Source organism: Patiria miniata, unplaced genomic scaffold, assembly GCF_015706575.1.
Source record: "Patiria miniata isolate m_02_andy unplaced genomic scaffold, ASM1570657v1 HiC_scaffold_17, whole genome shotgun sequence".
Classification (NCBI taxonomy): domain Eukaryota; kingdom Metazoa; phylum Echinodermata; class Asteroidea; order Valvatida; family Asterinidae; genus Patiria; species Patiria miniata.
In genome coordinates, this window is record NW_024037055.1 from 9627081 (window position 1) to 9644967 (window position 17887).

At 39.5% G+C, this 17887-nt stretch overlaps 1 protein-coding gene across 1 annotated transcript in view; it reads right to left on the reverse strand.

Moving 5' to 3' along the window:
* Positions 1 to 17887, reverse strand: part of LOC119724026 — a 108063-nt gene that overhangs the window by 31511 nt on the left and 58665 nt on the right. Inside the window, exons 73-92 of the mRNA XM_038194948.1 lie at positions 17108 to 17247; positions 16782 to 16944; positions 16090 to 16160; positions 15277 to 15431; positions 14203 to 14407; positions 12728 to 12949; positions 11845 to 12145; positions 11304 to 11506; positions 10399 to 10694; positions 7776 to 7870; positions 6646 to 6816; positions 5441 to 5621; positions 4184 to 4350; positions 3887 to 4014; positions 3311 to 3548; positions 2903 to 3083; positions 2484 to 2724; positions 1608 to 1728; positions 1102 to 1280; positions 274 to 433 (exon numbers count right to left, since the gene is read on the reverse strand). Coding sequence (XP_038050876.1) covers positions 274 to 433; positions 1102 to 1280; positions 1608 to 1728; positions 2484 to 2724; positions 2903 to 3083; positions 3311 to 3548; positions 3887 to 4014; positions 4184 to 4350; positions 5441 to 5621; positions 6646 to 6816; positions 7776 to 7870; positions 10399 to 10694; positions 11304 to 11506; positions 11845 to 12145; positions 12728 to 12949; positions 14203 to 14407; positions 15277 to 15431; positions 16090 to 16160; positions 16782 to 16944; positions 17108 to 17247 — 3618 coding nt within the window. The remainder of the gene's footprint in view (positions 1 to 273; positions 434 to 1101; positions 1281 to 1607; positions 1729 to 2483; positions 2725 to 2902; positions 3084 to 3310; positions 3549 to 3886; positions 4015 to 4183; positions 4351 to 5440; positions 5622 to 6645; positions 6817 to 7775; positions 7871 to 10398; positions 10695 to 11303; positions 11507 to 11844; positions 12146 to 12727; positions 12950 to 14202; positions 14408 to 15276; positions 15432 to 16089; positions 16161 to 16781; positions 16945 to 17107; positions 17248 to 17887) is intronic.

Consider the following 17887-nt stretch of genomic DNA (forward strand, 5'->3'; position numbering starts at 1 on the left):
TAGAAAGAAGTGTATGCCACAAACAAAACAAAGAGTCAAATTCAAGTAAAATCTAGAGAGAAAAAAATGTAATTATGTATCCAGTAGCCAGTATAACATTACACCTAAAATCGAAATGCTCACAAACTAGTAGGCCTACTTCTTTATATATGGATAACAGCAATCTGGGGCAATTTAGACAGGATTTCGCTAGTAGCCTAGAGCCGGAAGAAACAAGTGGAATTGTGGTAGAGATTGTAATATCATATTTTTAGGCGAGTTAATGATATTCACTTTGAGCCGTTCCGACTGCCACCCAGTAGGTCTTGATACCGCTCTGTCCATCTGCAGCCAGCCAGGATGCCTGGATTGATGTACGACTGTTCTGATACAAATATCCTTTGAAGAGTTCTTCAACTCCCCCATCAAGATTGCCTCCACGCACAAATCTCATCTGTGAATTAATTAATTAATTATTTTTGATTGATTAGGATTAAATGTTAACAATAGTAGATGGTTAATTGTGGTAAGAGGTTGGCTATGCGTCTTTAGAGGTTAACCTATTGACGCCTCTAGCAATGCAATTTGCAGCAATTACATGGAAAGGGATTAGAGATGCGACAATATTGTGATTTACTATATCATCACGAGGAATAACCCCTACCAATAACTTTTCAAGTTATATACATTTTGTTAAAGTGCAAATCATTAGCTTTCCAAAGATACCAAATTTATTTCTGTAGATTAATGTATCAAGAAAGAAATGCCGCATGAACTTCAACAGCCGCTCGTCCCGCCATACTTCGCCGACCTCATTTCAAGAAAAACGATCTTGAAAAAAAAAGATACGCATTACGTTGCCAACGGCAGCGGAAACGTTCTTCAATCTTCCACTTTTTGTAGTATTTTTTTCCCTAACAAAACTGCAAAGTGTAAATGTTGGATACCTTGGCTACTTAAAAAAAAATCGATTTCACCTGATTTTACACGAGCACTTTAAACAAGGTTTTGGGGGACGTTCCTCATTTTGTAACAGGTCACTTTTTTACGCCGCTAACTTTAGCAGATCATTTGCATTTGACCACTTTTGTGTCACATTATGCTGCCTGGATGAATACTCACCATGGGAGGACTAGGATCGACCTTGATGCCACTGGTTTCATGAGAAACATCTAGTTTAGCATGGTTCCTGGCCTTCACTCGTGTCACGTAAAGAGCCCCTGGACGCAGTGTCAGACCACTTTGAACGTGGGACCGAGCCGTGGTATCAGAAATCAATTGGAAGCTATTTGCGTGTTGATCTGAGAAACAAACGAACATGCTATCGCGTCAAAGAAAACCAACACAATGGGACGCACATGATTTTTCTTTATTAGCCTGTTTTGATAACAAACAAAAACCTTTCATATATGACTTGAAGCTTTGCATGGCGGATGAGATAAAGTAGAAAGATTGCGGGTAACACCATGTGGAAAGTAATATCTTCTTGGAAGAAGTGTGGTTCTGAAAAGAACACTCAACCAACCGGTTCTTTTCAGAACCACACTTCTTCCAAGAAGGGATTACTTTCCACCCGCAATCGTTCTACTTTAAAGACATTTCACTAAGTTATAGGTACTTTGTCTTACCCCGAGGAAAGATCTTGTGTTTATTTCCGTGTCGCAACTCGTAGATTGCCAACTCAAAGGATTCGATGCCGGATTCCTCATCAAGGTAGTCCCAGTGCACAGCAAGGCTATCAAAATTCGACTTAAAAAAAAAACAATTTTATGGTACTGCCCCAACTTGTAAACGTAACATATATGGAGAAGGTATTATGGGGTATAGTTTGTAGCGTTAGGCCTATGGGCCATCATTTGATGGTTTCGCTGAAAAGGTGTCGCTATGACCAACTTATGATCTTGTGAAAATACATGATCTTGTGAAAATACATAATCTTGAGGCGTACTGCCAGTGGCGTAGCCCGGAATTTTTCAGTGGGGGAAACATTTTATGGGGGGCGACATGTATATCAATGATAAGTTTTTTTAGAAACTCAAAATCTCAGTGGTGGGGGGCGGCGACTGGGGGGCGACAAGGTTTCATGGGGGGGGGGGCTCTCGCCCCCCACGCCCCCCCCCCGCCCCCACTGTTAAACAATGAGTATTTACGTAGAAAAACTAATGACGCTAATACTACGGCTACAATCATGTGTTCGGACCTTGAACGGAAACTAAAAGGTTGGTAAAGCAAAAATATCCTCACCCATCTAATTGATCCCAATTGTATAATTCACGGCCTTATCCTCAGCATTGATAGCCTTGGTAGAGACATGTTTACCAAGAATAACATTTGTACAAGCGTATTAGTGTAAGCCTGATGTGACAATGTGGGAAATCAGTATCTTGACAGAGACATCAGCCCATTCCCAGAGTTCCCATGCAAGGAATCAGGTCTGCAAAGAACGCATTCATTTGAATATCGATGTGATTCACACTTGGACCTACATGATGATGTTGACTCACCTGGAAGTCAGCATCTTGACCCACATCCAGCCCATCTCCCAGAGTTTGCAGCACTGGAGGAGTCAAGTCGACCAAGAACCCATTAGTCGGTGTATCAATGTGATTGAAAGCCCGGTTGATGGTGCGCAGGTTGACATAGACCTGGTCCTTGTGGTGGAGATGGAAGTGGTGCCATTCAATGGAAGTTGTCTCGCTGCCTACCGAATCTGCTCCGTGGATAACCTCGAAGTCACTTGTGCCACTTAGGAAGAAATTGTAAATAAATGAAAACATTCCAATAATATAATTTGAATAAAAGCATTTCATATAATATAGATTTCAAAGTGAACAAAGACACAATCTGAGAATATGACGGAAAACCTAGATAAATGGGTCCCTGAACTACTTTCGATGGAAATTAAAATTCAAGGAAACTGCACCTTTCAGTATGCTTGCAATAGACTGTAACCTGGTAGTCTTCGATACCAGAGTCAGGATCAGAGAATCCTTGCCAGTGAGAACCAACAGTCGCTGGCCTTGATGAGAAGGCTAGATCATTAGGTGCTGGCAGTAGGCCATCGTAGACATCGCCTTGTATTGGTGGAGTCAGATCCACAATCACTGGAGAGTTAGATGGAGATATTAAAATATGACCATTATTTGACTGAATTCGATGAATATAAATACGCATATCACTGGCACTTCAATTTATTGTTGAGATAAAAGCAATAGGCACTTTGACAGTAAAGATCGAGGTATACTTGCAGATATTTTTTTCGGCTGATGATGATCGTAACGACGGTGATTACGATCATACTAATGATTGTATCAGTACTAAGGAAAATTACCTCCATTAGACGAACTCGAAACGTTAAGTTTATCATATCCACCATGGAAGGCTACCAGCGTTGAGTAATACATCTCCCCGTGCTGTATGGTCACATAACCAGAGCAGGCGCTGTGTTCTCGACCAGACAATTTGATAAAGTCTACCACGTTACTCAGGCCAGGCTGGGTCCCAACCGCCCACAGGTAGGAGAAGATCCCAGACTCAGAGTCAGACCAGTTGTACCAGTTCGCACAAATCTATATCGTTATAAGAGAAATGCATTTAATTACAACCTGCCACCATGAAATGAGAGTACTGTCACGTGAATTTAACGAATGACCAGCCAAAGCCGGTGATCAGGTGTAGACAATGTTCAGCATTTATACAAGATGATATACATATTTACTTCTGTTAACATTTGTCACATTATGTTGTCTGACGACTATTATATCATTCTGTAGAGGGCACTAGTCATGCTTCCAGGTACTTCTCGCGTTCTTGCTGTTGGGCAATAAAAAAGTAGCCGAAGTTATTACCAAAGTTGGATGTCATCCCCACTCTATGTTAATCCACCATCAATTACAACGGTCGTTACCTTATTTCTGTCTTTGGTAAATTCCAGATCCTGACGTGCGTAGGGCCCATCAAACAAGGCTCCAGCAATTGGTGGAGTATCGTCTACGAGAATTGGCTCGTCAGCATGGTCTATGGTGCGCAGGTCAACTGCATAAGACAACAATAAACCGTATATGTTATGCATGTTGCAATTGCAAGGACCTATGTTCCAACCAAAAAGAAAGAGTGCATACAATCAGGTAAACCAGGCATTAATTAATTTGCTGCCATGGATAATAAGCATGGGATACTTCAAATCACATCAGTACATGTTTACCTCTGTTGACTGCTCTGATTTTGACCCAGCACGGAACGCCACTTGGAATTCTGAAGTCCATGAAGAGCTGTTTAGCCAAATCGTGAGCCTCCCAATCACGCAGTGATATATCCCTGGGTGTCCTTCCTGCTGCTAGATGATACTTAGACAGATGGGAGTCGGGATCGCTGTTTAAAGTCACATTAAGAGATAAGAACGGTATTTAATCAATTGGGCCAGAGTTGTATATGACAGACCTTTATCTTCTTGTTCGCTGAGTCTAACGAGTCAGAATAGTCACACACGAAATACTGCATTAAGCACCCTAACACCGTAGCCCTTAACTCTATTACGTGATATCTTGGGAGTTGCAGACAAGATTTAAAGTAGAATAAGAACCCCACCGGCAATAATATAAAACTGTGTCTGTTTCTGGGATGCCAATAATTAACCAAACATTCAACAAACTGGAAAAACATATCGAAATATATGCCTTTGGTGTTTATACTTTTGGCTCGTGGGTCCTATGTTAACTTGATTATTTTCATGTGGCATTGTCAATGAAAATATTCTGGAAGGACGTTTATCTGCTTAATTGGAATGGCAGGAGTTCGGATAAGATAATTAACCATTCGGACAGAACCAGTCTACGGTGCTTGATATGAGGGTTGTGTACTGGACAGTAGTATTATAAGGTTCATATTTTGTTGGTCTGCTCATAGCTTAGACCTTTGGTTGCAATTGTGTTGGACCTTTACAGGTCCTCGATTTAGATCGATATCGCCAAAAAACGAATATAACATTGAGCTAGTAAATTTCGGCTATTTTAAGTTAGTAATAGCATACTTAGGTTTGATGTTCAGCCATTTTTCAAGTATAGTTTCGGCAATGGGGACGCACCACCCGCCTCCACTGTAAAATGAAGTGTAGTAACTGTGGCCAGTAACTAACTGTTCCTTTGTGTTCCAAAATATAGTCATCAAAATTGGTACCAGAACATCACCAAACACACCAACTCAATTATGGTAAATGGTTAAAACGTTGACGCCTGTTACCCGCTTTGCAAAGTCTCTGCCATGCTTTTGGGTCCATATCGCCCAAACGACACGGAGGGTATCAATTTTGGAGGGAGTATGTCCCGATTGAGAAGTTAGAAGAACATAGTCAAAATATCTACAGATTCCCCAAGTTTTTGAGCACTTCAAGATAACTTCACGCTCCGAAGTGTGGCAGGTAGCAACGTCGCTTTAAATGTAATTTTTCATAAATAATACTCACGTTGCGTTGATCCGCATTCCAATTCTACCGATGGACGAGTCATAGGTGATGTCGCTAATGCTGTAAATGATGGGTGGAGTATTGTCGATAATTAGAGGATTGCTGTGACACACAGTGAGTGCCATTGGCCCGCCGAACTCTACCTTGTTGAGAGCACGCACAGTGATGTAATATGCACCATCTGTTGAGAAAGATATTAGCATTACATTTTCTCTCATTGTGGAACAAAAGTGGAACCCAAATCCCAAAAAAATACATTTCATATATATAAAAAAAATATGTAACACCAAAAACTAATAATGACTGGAAAACCAATTTCATAAGAATCTTTAAGTTGAAAAAAATACGGAAATTGCTCAATCCATTCAAAGAAGATCACCATTTAAACACAAAAATCCAAAAATGCAATTTCAAGAAACGTCGTCACACTTGTCTTTAAACATCACCTGCGATAAAACCTCTCTGTAAAATTTCACCATATTAAACAAAGTCCTTTTGAAAGCCCATCTTTAAAAAAAAGTGGATCATATAATTTGTTTGCCCAACAAGGGTTTTTAATAAAGACATTGTACAGTTGACAGTTGCTGAAGCAAGTATTCTGTGTCATTTTATTTCTTCTTTAGAATACTCGGAATACACAATAAATAGGTTTAGTTTTGGACAAAACAGGTTTTGAGTCATTGCGTTAAAATGGTGATATTCTTTGAACGAATTGAGCAATTTCAGTATTTTTTTTATCTAAAAATAGTTTCTGAAATTGGCTTTCCAGTCATTATTATTATTATTATTGCTTCATTTTTTGTTTGATGTGAAATAGAATTTTGGGGGTTTGGGTTGCGCTTTTTTTTTTTACTCGCCCTGTATTTCAGAAATGACTTATAAACTGACGAAAAGTGTAGCGTAAAGTTACGTTTGGCATGCATGGAAATTCTAGCAGGACGTTCAGTTTTGACAAGAATATATAGCTACCGATAAACAAACAGTTACTTTTCCTTTTCACCGTCGAGCTGTAATAGATAGAGAAAGAAGTTGGCTTGTAAGGTAACATTACACAAAATACTATTGTTTTCATAACTGTGGAGTGAATTAGGTTAATTATATTACTGTAATTATCAATTCCGTTTTAAAACAAAACCGCTGTGTAAATATAGCAAATCTCTGTCATGTCCTCCAAGTGTTTTAATATTTGGGAAATGAAAAAGTACCTGGCAGATGAACGTTGACGACAAGTCCTTGGTGAGTCCACTCTGACTCATCAAACAGATGAGCGTGGGGGTCAACATGCATGCTGACATCATCATCGCAGACAGCGTGACCAATGGACCAGGTGTAGCCATGGATTCCTGTCTCATTGTCATGGAAACCGTCCCAATTTGCTTAAAAGAAGATTCGAACGGGATATGATTTAATCCATTTATCAAATGGTGCTTTTGGGCGCAGCTACAAAAATATCCCAGTGTTGCTATCACAGGGTACATAAGGAGGACTACAGCATGTTTTATCCGTCATTGAGCAATGTTAACAGCCTGTTATAAACACTAAGTTTCTATTACAAGACACCCTCGCTAATTCTTTTTTTTTGGCTAGCTTAAACAAGATCACATGCGATTAATATCAATCAATATTATGCATGTATATGCCCAATCTGGCCTGTGGGTAAATATGACCCTTGCAGTCAAGCGGCGGCGGAACAGTTTTCAAACTGAGAGGGGAGGGGCATCACCAAAAATGGGCACTTGCTCAATAAAAGCCATCTTCCGTCAGTGCAGCAGCGTATCAAGCATTTTCTTCTTTTTTTGCACATCCGTGCTGAAATGTCGCCACGTTGTTTTTCACACTCCACACTTCATATACTGGGGGGGGGGGGGGGGGGGGGGGGATGGTACCATCTTCCAAAATAGGGGGCGCTCTTCAAAACCGGCCATTATGCAAACTTCGCGTTAAGTTAGGGTTTTGGGCTTGGTTTTCATATTCCTAGTTCATATAAGAACTTTCTATAACATTTTGGAAATGGTTACCCTATAAAATTATCTGAAATGTTAGGGCCGGTTTTGTTTTCATCTCGAGGGGGCACTTTTATGTCCGCAAGAGGGGCACTTGGGTAAATCCGTTCCGCCGCCCCTGCTTGCAGTCAATCAGGGTTGCTAGACGTGCACTAGTAACCTCATTTCCAGTCAATTAGTAAGTAAAGTTTCGCCAATCATTTCTTCTGGCGATGAAGGTGCTGCTTTTCATACACAGCTTGTCCACACATTACTGATGATTTTCAAATAATTATACTCGGTCAAACAAAGATACGTTCATCTCATTGCCAACGAGACTTGTAAACCCGTACCTGCTATGAAAGTATTGCTTCTGGTATACAGCAAATCAATCAGTTCCTCGTAGCCGTTAAATACAGTCCTAGAACCAGGACCATCAGTAATATACCTGAATATAAATCACAAGACAGTGAAAGTTAGAGAAATCATCACAACCAACAAACAAATCCAGTTGCGTTATAAAGCTTTATTTAAATGATACGGAGCCAACGGGAAAAATTCAGGCAAAATGAACATTTTGGAAGTTTGATTAATTAAACTTCCTGTTCTGTGCAATGACCATTACAAATGTCTAAACATTGTGAACACGTTTTTCATCCAAAATAGGCCTAGAGAGCAGACAAATCAAGTCAGTGATAAACAAATGCCACAAACGATTGCTCGCACGCTCGTTTATATTTTTGGTTGCAACAGTATGAATACCCCATATTTTCCCCTTGTTTTGTTCCAATTGTTTGGAAAAGTTTTTCTTAAAAATGTCACACAAATTTCTACACGAAACCCACCCTAAGTTACGTGCTGAGCCAAATTAAAATAACCAGCCAATGAAATTACTTACTCTACACACGTGATATTGTTGTGCAAGATTCTACTAATAGTGATGCGGCATAGCCACAATAGGCTAAAATATTGTGCAAATTGTGATAAAAGCATGAAACTTCGCATGTTGGTTCTTCATGCCAGGATAAAACATTTCAGATATGGAAGCATTTCATATTTGACCTCTGGTGACCTTTAGAGGTCAATGAACTTTGCATGCACTATTCATAACTTTTGTTCTTTAAAAGTTCACTTTCCAATGACCCAAGTCTGTGTCATAGGTCTCCATACAATGAAAATAACCATCAGAAGTGGAAAAATTCATATCTGACCTCTGGTGACCTTCGAGAGGTCAATGACCTTGTTAAACCTGTTTATAGCTGTTTGTCAGATTTAATTTTTAAACCGCACCTTGTTTTTCACAATTCAAGTTTAAATGAAAGGTGTTCATGCTGTAAATAGAATTGTCATATATAGGTCATTTCATATTCAACCTCTGGTCACCTTACGAGAGGTCTTGACCTTTGTAAAACAATAGCCTACATATGGATATTAATAAGATTTTCATAATTGTAAATGCCACTTTTTTCATGACCCAAGTCTGAAGTTTGACTCTTAATAACATGAACAGATTTGACGTATATAGTGCAAATAGTGCAAAGAACGGTATTGCACCTTTTAATTTACAGTCATGTTATAAATTCAGACCCACAAACAATTTTGAGGTGACCTCTGACCTCGTTTCTCCTTGTTTTATTGGCAGACGCAATATGATGGAGATTGGAGTATAATTCTGTGGGTCTGTTTTGTAATGGAAAATGTACATATATGTCAAGCAATATCAACTCTTGCGTATCCACTTGGACTTGGAAAGCCACGTTTTTAACCTTTTTACCAAGACCAATGGTCACATAAGAGAGTGATGCTTTTCCGATGTGTCGCTTATATTCTTTCACGTTAGCGTCTGCCCCTATAAGTAGGAAAATTGAGATTGGTTGTCATGCCCAAAAAAAGCTTTGTGGTCAGACTTCATGGCACCGCTTAGAATAATTATGAAAATACACTCCTTTTGCTCTAATTAGACTAATTCAGTCATGAAAAATGGCATTTGGAAGATTAAACATGATAAATAACGACAATAAGTGTACCCAAAGTTCATTGACTTGAAAAAGGTCATCAGAGGTAAAATATGAAATGTCTACACATCTAAAAATTCATATTATGGAAAGAATATCCAAAATTTAGATATGGATAATAAAAAAGTGGTGTATTGAATAGTTCATTCTCTTAATATCTATAAATAGGGTACGCAAAGTTCATTGACCCTTTGAAGGCCATCAGAGGTCAGATGTACGAGATTCCCTACATATGAAATCTTTTCATAGCATGAGCCACTAAACATTATGACCTGAGGCTTGACAAAAAAAATTGGGGTTTAAAGGGTATATCGTATAAATAACTATAAATAGAGTAAGTGCAATTAATACAAAGGTCATTGACCTCTGGAAGGTCATCAAAGGTCAATTGTGATTTATTTTCGCATTTGCTCGTTATTTACATTGTATGAAGACTATACAAAAACTTAGGTCATAGGAAAGTGAGATTTTCAAGAACAAAAGGTATAAATAGAGTATTCAAAAGGTCATTGACCCCTCAAAGGTCACCAGGGGTTAGATAAGAAACTGCCTCAATATCTCAAAAATTTTGTCATGGCATGAAGAACCACCTTGCGAAATTTCATGCTTTTATCACAAAATGCACAATTCTGTCCCTATGCCGCACCACTATAAAGCCAACCGCCGTTCGTCCCCGGTTTTTAAAATAACGCGACCGATTAACAACAATACATGTAATGTACTTTCATTGGCTAGTTCTCCGCATGTGGCTCAGATTACCAGTACACATTTAATTGCCTCACGAGGCAGAAAACGCAGCAAAATTTAACACACACGGTGAGATATTTTGTGAGCTACGTGCTGAGCAAACGGCCTCGAATGACTTTTTTGCTCAGCTCTCCTGTATGCCGTGCTTCACATTCTTGTATTTGCCTAAAGGGAGTTTCAAGCTATAAGCAGTACTTTAAGCAGTGATATTTACCGATGGTTATTCAATGGTGTGTCTTCAATGCATCGCCTCTCCCACTCCTCTGGTGTGAACTCCGCACAAGCTTCATGCACCACCTCATCCCTGGTCCCATTCACGATCAGCCCCGGTTCTGGTGGAGTAAAGTCTGCTAAGATGCCGATGGATGAAATAATATTCTCATATCCCACGTAGTTCAGAAGCTCTATGTTGAAGTAGTAGAGGTTGTTGTGGACAAGAAGGAGGGATTCGTGGTTGAACTCTACAGCGTGACCCACACCGATGCGCTCATAATGAGAGAAAGATCCGTACTGAAACACAGCAGATTCATAACCTCAACCTAATTATACTGTAAAAATAAAGATCATAATGCAGCAAGTACCATCTTTAGACAGTCTGTCGGCGCCCCAAGTATCTGCTGACATGAATTCCTAGATTCTCTTGATTCTTAACTGATCAGAATGCTTCCGTCCAATTCTTGTACCAATTGCCACACGTTATGTACAAGTTATCCAACTCGCTAATAAGGTTCGAAGTAGGCTACACGCGTATCAGGGTCGAATATGCACAAACCGTCGCCGTTAGTAAGTGCCATATCGCACTCTAAGCTACGCGCACAGTGGGACAGTATGCTGTACGTATCAGTCAATCTTCCTGCGAGGTACGCGGTTTGCGGTGAGCAAAACCCGGCCAATTACCGACTTGACATCAAGTCTACTTCCACCTTGATATGAAATCTACTTCCACTACAAGGGACCCATGTTAAGTTACTTGGATTGAATGCAGTATTCAAAGAGGGGACATAGGTAACACAATTATGATTGATTTGAAACAGAATAATGGAATTTGGAGGTGCATCTAGTTGTGTTCGATGAACTCTATGGGGGTTGTTATTGGGTGAGATTTAATTTTCATGATACCTTGTGAACTTCAACCCTGTGACCCTCAATCTCCTCTAGTAGTTCACATGTAAAATCTTTGTAGTTGTAGTTAATACTTAGACAGTTTTGGAGCGCCAGGCAGTCCCGTGCACAGAAGTTGGGGTTGCGATGGGTGATGGTTGACTTTGGCTTAGAGACGAGGCGGCCTTCCTTGGCAGCGGTGAAGTAGTCAAAGTCATTGTCTGTAATTTGAGAAACGCATGAAAGGAAGTGATAAGCTGCTTTCGCAGTGCAGAGCGTTAACATTGTGTTCGGTTTCTCTAAGTTTTTTTTATTCCTATTAGGACGGGGGCATGAAACTGAGAAAAGTCAACCACGCAACCTGGGAGATATTACAACCTGCTTGACAATGGTATCGTGCTGCTTCTATTGAAACTAATATATTGAGCAATGTCCAACTCACATCTTATTTTTTCCTAAACCCCAAACAAGATATGAGAAGACCAGTGTATTAAGAGGGTCATTGAGCACGTCATGAAGTATTCATGAGCAACTGAATCAAAAAGTACATCCTGCTTACTTGAAAATACAAGGTGCTGCCTCTCCGTAATATTGATGGTATTCCACGGCACAATCTGATCGCCCCAAGTTTCGGGGCCGAATCCAACGCTTTCTTGTTGCATCAAGATGATGGAATCGTCGTACACCACGGCCGAGGCGCGGAGTATGTGCGGGTGACTGGTGGAGGTGAAGTCTGGCGTGATGCGACCCGTCGGCAGGGTGATGTCAAAGGTCGGCAGGCTGCATGTAGCCGTTGAAGTGCCTCCTCCATTATTCATGGCGTACACAGTGAAGTAAAGAGGATGCCCTCCGAGGAGTGTCTACAAAAACAATGATGAACAAATTGTGCATTGGAAATGTCATAGTGGTATTTGAAAAAAAGAGGAAGTGTTACTCGTTTGTAACAATGCTACAAAAACAGTACAAAAACCGATCTTATACGGTTCATGTATAACCTCTTATTTCTGTTAAGAAATTGGGATGGAGGGTTACTGTAAAAACGAAGTAGATAAAATTGAGAAAAACAAATCTTCCCCAACTGTGTACCTGTTGTCATGTTCTCATGTTTAATATAGTTTTCCTCCAGCATGATGTACAACAAGTGAATGACTCCTGGAGTTCATTTCAGGCTCAATACATTGACGTAGTAACCAAAATGCCTTAATATAATGCCTTTCATATGCGACTAAGACTCTGGCAGGTAAATCTGCAAACTCTGGCAGGTAGGCCTAATCTACCCCAACGTCATGAAATATCCAGTCCGTGAGATTCTGAATGACATCAAGAATGCTTCTGACTATTCACTATTAACCTGCCAAGTCAAGTTTTGTAAAAATGAACACAAACACCCTAATTATACGTGCGTATTCTCATTTTGTTTGTAACGGTATTTTAATTTTTACCTGTGAAATGATGGCCGACGGTCCTCCAAACTCTGTCTCAGAGACAACATCGCTTCCTCCAGGAGCTGTCCCGACCTGATAGAAGAACGTCACCAAGCTCTTGTCATCGGCCGCTGCAATCTCAAGCTGGAAGGCTGGCTCTGTGTAGTCTAGTCCGGGAACCTGCTCAACGCCACACATATCTCTGCCTGTCACGCTTCTCTTAGCGGACCCAACTTCATTCTTATATAAAAAATACAAAAAACATTTCAACAGCTTCAAAGTGTTCACGATCTAGGCGTTGGCATCTTCAATGGCGTGGCCAAAAACAGAATGAGGAAATATGAAGCATAATGTTTTTTCTCCGTGTGTGCATACAATTTGATCGTGTTTTGTTTTGTTTTGTTTTTTGGTTTTTTTGTCAAATTGTAATAGGCTAGTGATACCGTTTTCAAAGTCTATATGCTACAAATTTTCGAAGGGAATAGCTGGTATGAACTTAATCACATGTACATAGATAGTTATTATAAGTCATTAATTTTATAATGAATAACTGACGGGTGTTCGTGTGCATGTGCTGTTGAAGCACGAATGTGAGCCTGCAATTCGGTACGTTACAAAATAGCTACTGCTCGCATCATTTTACTCAAACTTAGATGATTAATATATATTATCTCCGATTTTTGCTAATATTTTGGCAATATTTATCTATTTTCTTTTTACACAAAATAACCCCGCTTGTTAAGTAATGTTTTACACCAGATTAATCGTTTGCGGGCTAGATCGATAGACAATTTCCGATAAGAAGCATTTTCTTTTAGTCTACCTGCATGGAGACTGGCTACTCGAGGTAACATTAGGCCTAACAAACACCAAAAAATAATGCAAAAGTTAAGGCAGTAAATTGCAAAGTTTCTGCTAACAAAAATCCTCAAAACTTCAAATGTGGGAAACAAACTGACATCAAGCTGATATTCGGCTCAAATCAGTGAATACTTTGAGGCTTTTGTGGAGGATGTAATTTGCGGCAGAAAGTTCTGCCATATGCATCCTGATTAAAATTATGACCCAGGAAGAACGCGGAAGATGCATTCAATGTGTAAAAGAAATGCTCAATCCTTTCATTTGTCGAGATGTGACCAATTGTTGTGTACGCCCGATCTAAAGCTCACCCGGAGCGTATTTTAATCAGGTGCATTTTTGAAGTTTGTACCTAAACGAGAAAACCAAATTGCCCATATTTTCAGAAATCCTTGTGCTCATTACAAGAAAGAAGATACATCTAGCGCACTTAATAATGTTATATAGGCCAGCAGCCCAGGTAATTTGAACACTGAGGTTATAAAGACGAAAAATTATTATTAAGATATTACATAGAAATAATATAATCTTGTCAACTGCACTTAATATTTAAACTTGTGACCGTTTCACGACCTATCCCTGACGCTTCTTTATAATGTCATAAATTTATAAGATGTTTTAATATATCTTACCACTGGTGTTGAGTATTTTTCAATCGCAGGTGGTGACTTGTCAGGTTCCTTGGTGTGAATATCGAATATGTTTTGTCGCATGGTTGGAACCTGATAGCGCCATATGTCACCCTTGAATAGTGTAATTTTTCCCAGAAGAGGTATTTTCAATGTCACCAAAGCTCGTAGACGGATTATCAGGGGGATCATTTCCACATCCATCTTTATTCTGAAAAAGTGAAGAGCAGTAACGTTTTTGTAGTGTGTGTGTGTGTGTGTGTGTGTCGAATTAAAGCTTTAGTCATTAATTTTGTTTAGACCACTACCGTACTGCACTTTGAATGTGTGTCGACTGTAATATATGCATTTATATGCAGGTGTTGCATGATTCTATTGTGTCCCTTATAAATTTGTTTTGCATTATTTCTTACTATTTTAACCCTTATTATTGGGCTGGGTTGTTTTGAACATCTCACAGCCGAGGAGAAACCGCCCCCCTCCCTCAAATCTCGGCCATTGAGTGACGAAAAATGATTAAACTATGTGGATGAATAGAACAACTTAATACAAACGTACCCAAGAAATGTCATATAGGTCAAAGGGTTTTTGAATTATGGCTACTTAAATATTCATAGGCACCAATGGTAATTCTGCTTTGTGTTCACTACTTATATTGTGAAATTCAGTTTTTGCGCCGGAAAATCTTTGCGCGGCAACCTGTGGCCCGAATGTTATGTTTTTGGTAGAAAACAATGCGCAAGACTCGAGCTCGGGTCGCGAAAAAAAAAGTGCAATTAAGGGTATCGCTGAAAAATGTGAGGGGAGCAGATTCGGCCCCCGGCCCTTTTAGGGTTAACATTCTCACAATAATTCATGTTGGCAAGCTACGATGAATTCACGGTGTTATTATAAGAAGTCAGTTTAAACAAATATATTAGTACATAGGCCTAAGCATTTTCCTTTTCCCCAAAAATTACTCCATTTCCTTTATAAACTTCGGCAAATTGGGAAACAAATCCCCCCCCCCAAAAAAAAAAATGAGGTTGTTTCCAGATATATATTGGTCGATTTATATTATCCACGACCCATCATACTTACCCAACATCCAGTGGGAACTTAGAGAACGTGATCTCAGCTACAGTAGGGAACTTAGTGTGAAGCACATCGGCAATCAGCTCGAGCTCCGCATGCAAGATGAATCCAACAGATATACCGGCACTTGCATACGCGCCTACCATCGGTGTTATGCCACCCTACACAAATAATAGTTGGAAACATATTCTAATTATTTATTTCCAAAAAAAAGTCGCTTTTCGTTCTAATCGAGTGAAAATATTGGACAGACGATATAAAATGGAATTAGTTCGATCGCCGAGATATGTTTATGTTTGCCCGCATGTGACACGAGTGATTCTTATTCATTTTTTGTATTTCGAATAGAAAATTAACGTGCACTCTTGCTATGTTTTGTCGGCCATAGTTAAACTCTTTGAATATATTGCAAGGGAAAACTTAACATCGGAATGTAAATGTATGAGAGCAATCCTGAGGAAAATGTAATGAAGGAGCATGCCGCTTGTGCTGAATTAGTCTGTTAGTCGTTTGCGGTCTATAAAATTCCCCACGAATAGTCCTCAAGGGGAGACTTATATTGGTACGGGAATGAAACATTTGGTCATAATTCCTCTCATTTTTTCTTTCAGTTTACCGACCAATGATTTCATTGAGACCGCTTTCATTTTTTATTTAAAAACCACTTTCTTTATTTTGATTTTTCTTCTCAGGTGAAAACCTTCATTTGATGTTTTTGAAGTGACGCAAGTGATTCTTTTCCATTTTTGTAGCTGTGGTTTATTTCAGAGTTGAAAAAAAAATGTATAACAGGAAATCCTACGCATGTTTCAATCGTACCGTGGCTTTCATGGAAACGATGCCAACGCCTACTGGTATCTCCATGTCAAAGAAACCCCCGGCTTCGATGTCTGAAACAAGTAAAAGTAACTATTCATCAGATGAAATTGGCGTCGGAGTGATGTAAATTCAATATAGTTTTGCCCTTCGCCGACGTATTTTATAAACACTGAATTCTCAGTGTTGTCCAGAGTGGCTGCGAAAAGTATTCACAAACTGATCGGCCTGGACTCGAAACCACGACGTCCTGCTTCAAAGAGGTCTTACCGCTCGACCAGCGAGCTTCTTGGTGTCGGTTGGCTAGATGGAGTCTGATAGAGCAGCTAGTACCCCAACCAAAACATTCAAAAGAAATGCGTTTTAAAGTTTCTTTTATATATCACATATATTTCTTGAGCCCAAACCTATTCCACGCAGCAATCCAAAAATCTTCGATATTTCTTAAAAGACTTTGCACTTTCCTGGTAAAATAACCGGTATTTAGTGGCTGAAACACTTCCGAGGTTAACGATTTCCAACCAGAAATGTCACAATTTCAACATAAAGACAACCATGGGGACCAAAGCTGAGTTTTGAAGAAACACTGTCGGGGTTTCCTCCCAATGTCCAGAGGCTAATTGTTTTGGCATGCACTCTCGTGATTGGTTCAATAAGTACTTGGAACAGTGCCATGAAACATGTGTCGAACTTACCAAATGTCAGATAGATGAATCCACCAATTGGAAATCCCCAGCTCAAAGAAAAGAACGTAGCGTATCTTCTAGGGAAGGGGATCGTCCTACTTAAGATAATGTCAAACTGTTTGAAGTCGTCGCCTGCCTTGCCATTGATGACCACGTCGATAAACTCGTCAATCTTTCAACAAAATAAATGTTATCATTAAAGAATTATCATAAACAATGGTGCAAAATTGCACTCCAATCAAATGCCGTTGATATATTGCTGTGTGCAAAGGCTGATTTATTTCTTTTGTCGAATTGTTGTCTAAAGACGACAAAAATACTAAAAATTTACTCACAAAGGTCCTGAAAACGGCACGTAGTTCCTTCATCAACTGTCCCACAGTGAACGGGTCGATATTCTGAAGATCCAGCATTGCTTCTAACTCACCGATGGACATATTGGCGATATGTCGGTCTAAAGCATCAAGACCTTTCTCTATTGTGAGTCAATGGTAAAAATAAATCACTTTTTTATAACAAATGTCGCTGGGTACTTCTACGAATTCCGATAGGGAGATTTATCATAAACTTTCTTTTGCACGATACCATCACATTTAAAATAAAACACCGAATGTGCGATGTTTCAAACTGGAACATTTTTTTCAGTATCACGAAAACCGTGGGCCTTTACAATTATAAAAAAAAAAAATCTGCTTACCACATGCACAAAAGGTCATTACCAATTCGCAAACCGATTAGCCACAATGTTTTTCTGCTGATCAGTTGATTTTTTTGCCACTTTTAGAAGGTACCCTCAAGGTTGTTGCGAAGGTACAAAAGACAAAATCTTATGCATAATTTTGAAGATCTTTTATAAGCAGCGTGACGCACTGGCCCGCAATGACTTTTACGAACTCACAGGACGAAAACTGCCCCTAATTGCGTCTAATTAAAACAAAAGAGTGTAGGGCTATTGAACACTTGAACCTGCTGTTCTGAAATGATTCTTGGACGGGAAAGCTCTTACATTCCTCAGTAGATCATTATCATGTTGCGGCCATGTTGATTTGTTTTTTCATTCAAAGCAACGTAACCAAAGCGAGGCTGGTAGGAAAATTAGTCAAGTTCCTTTTTGC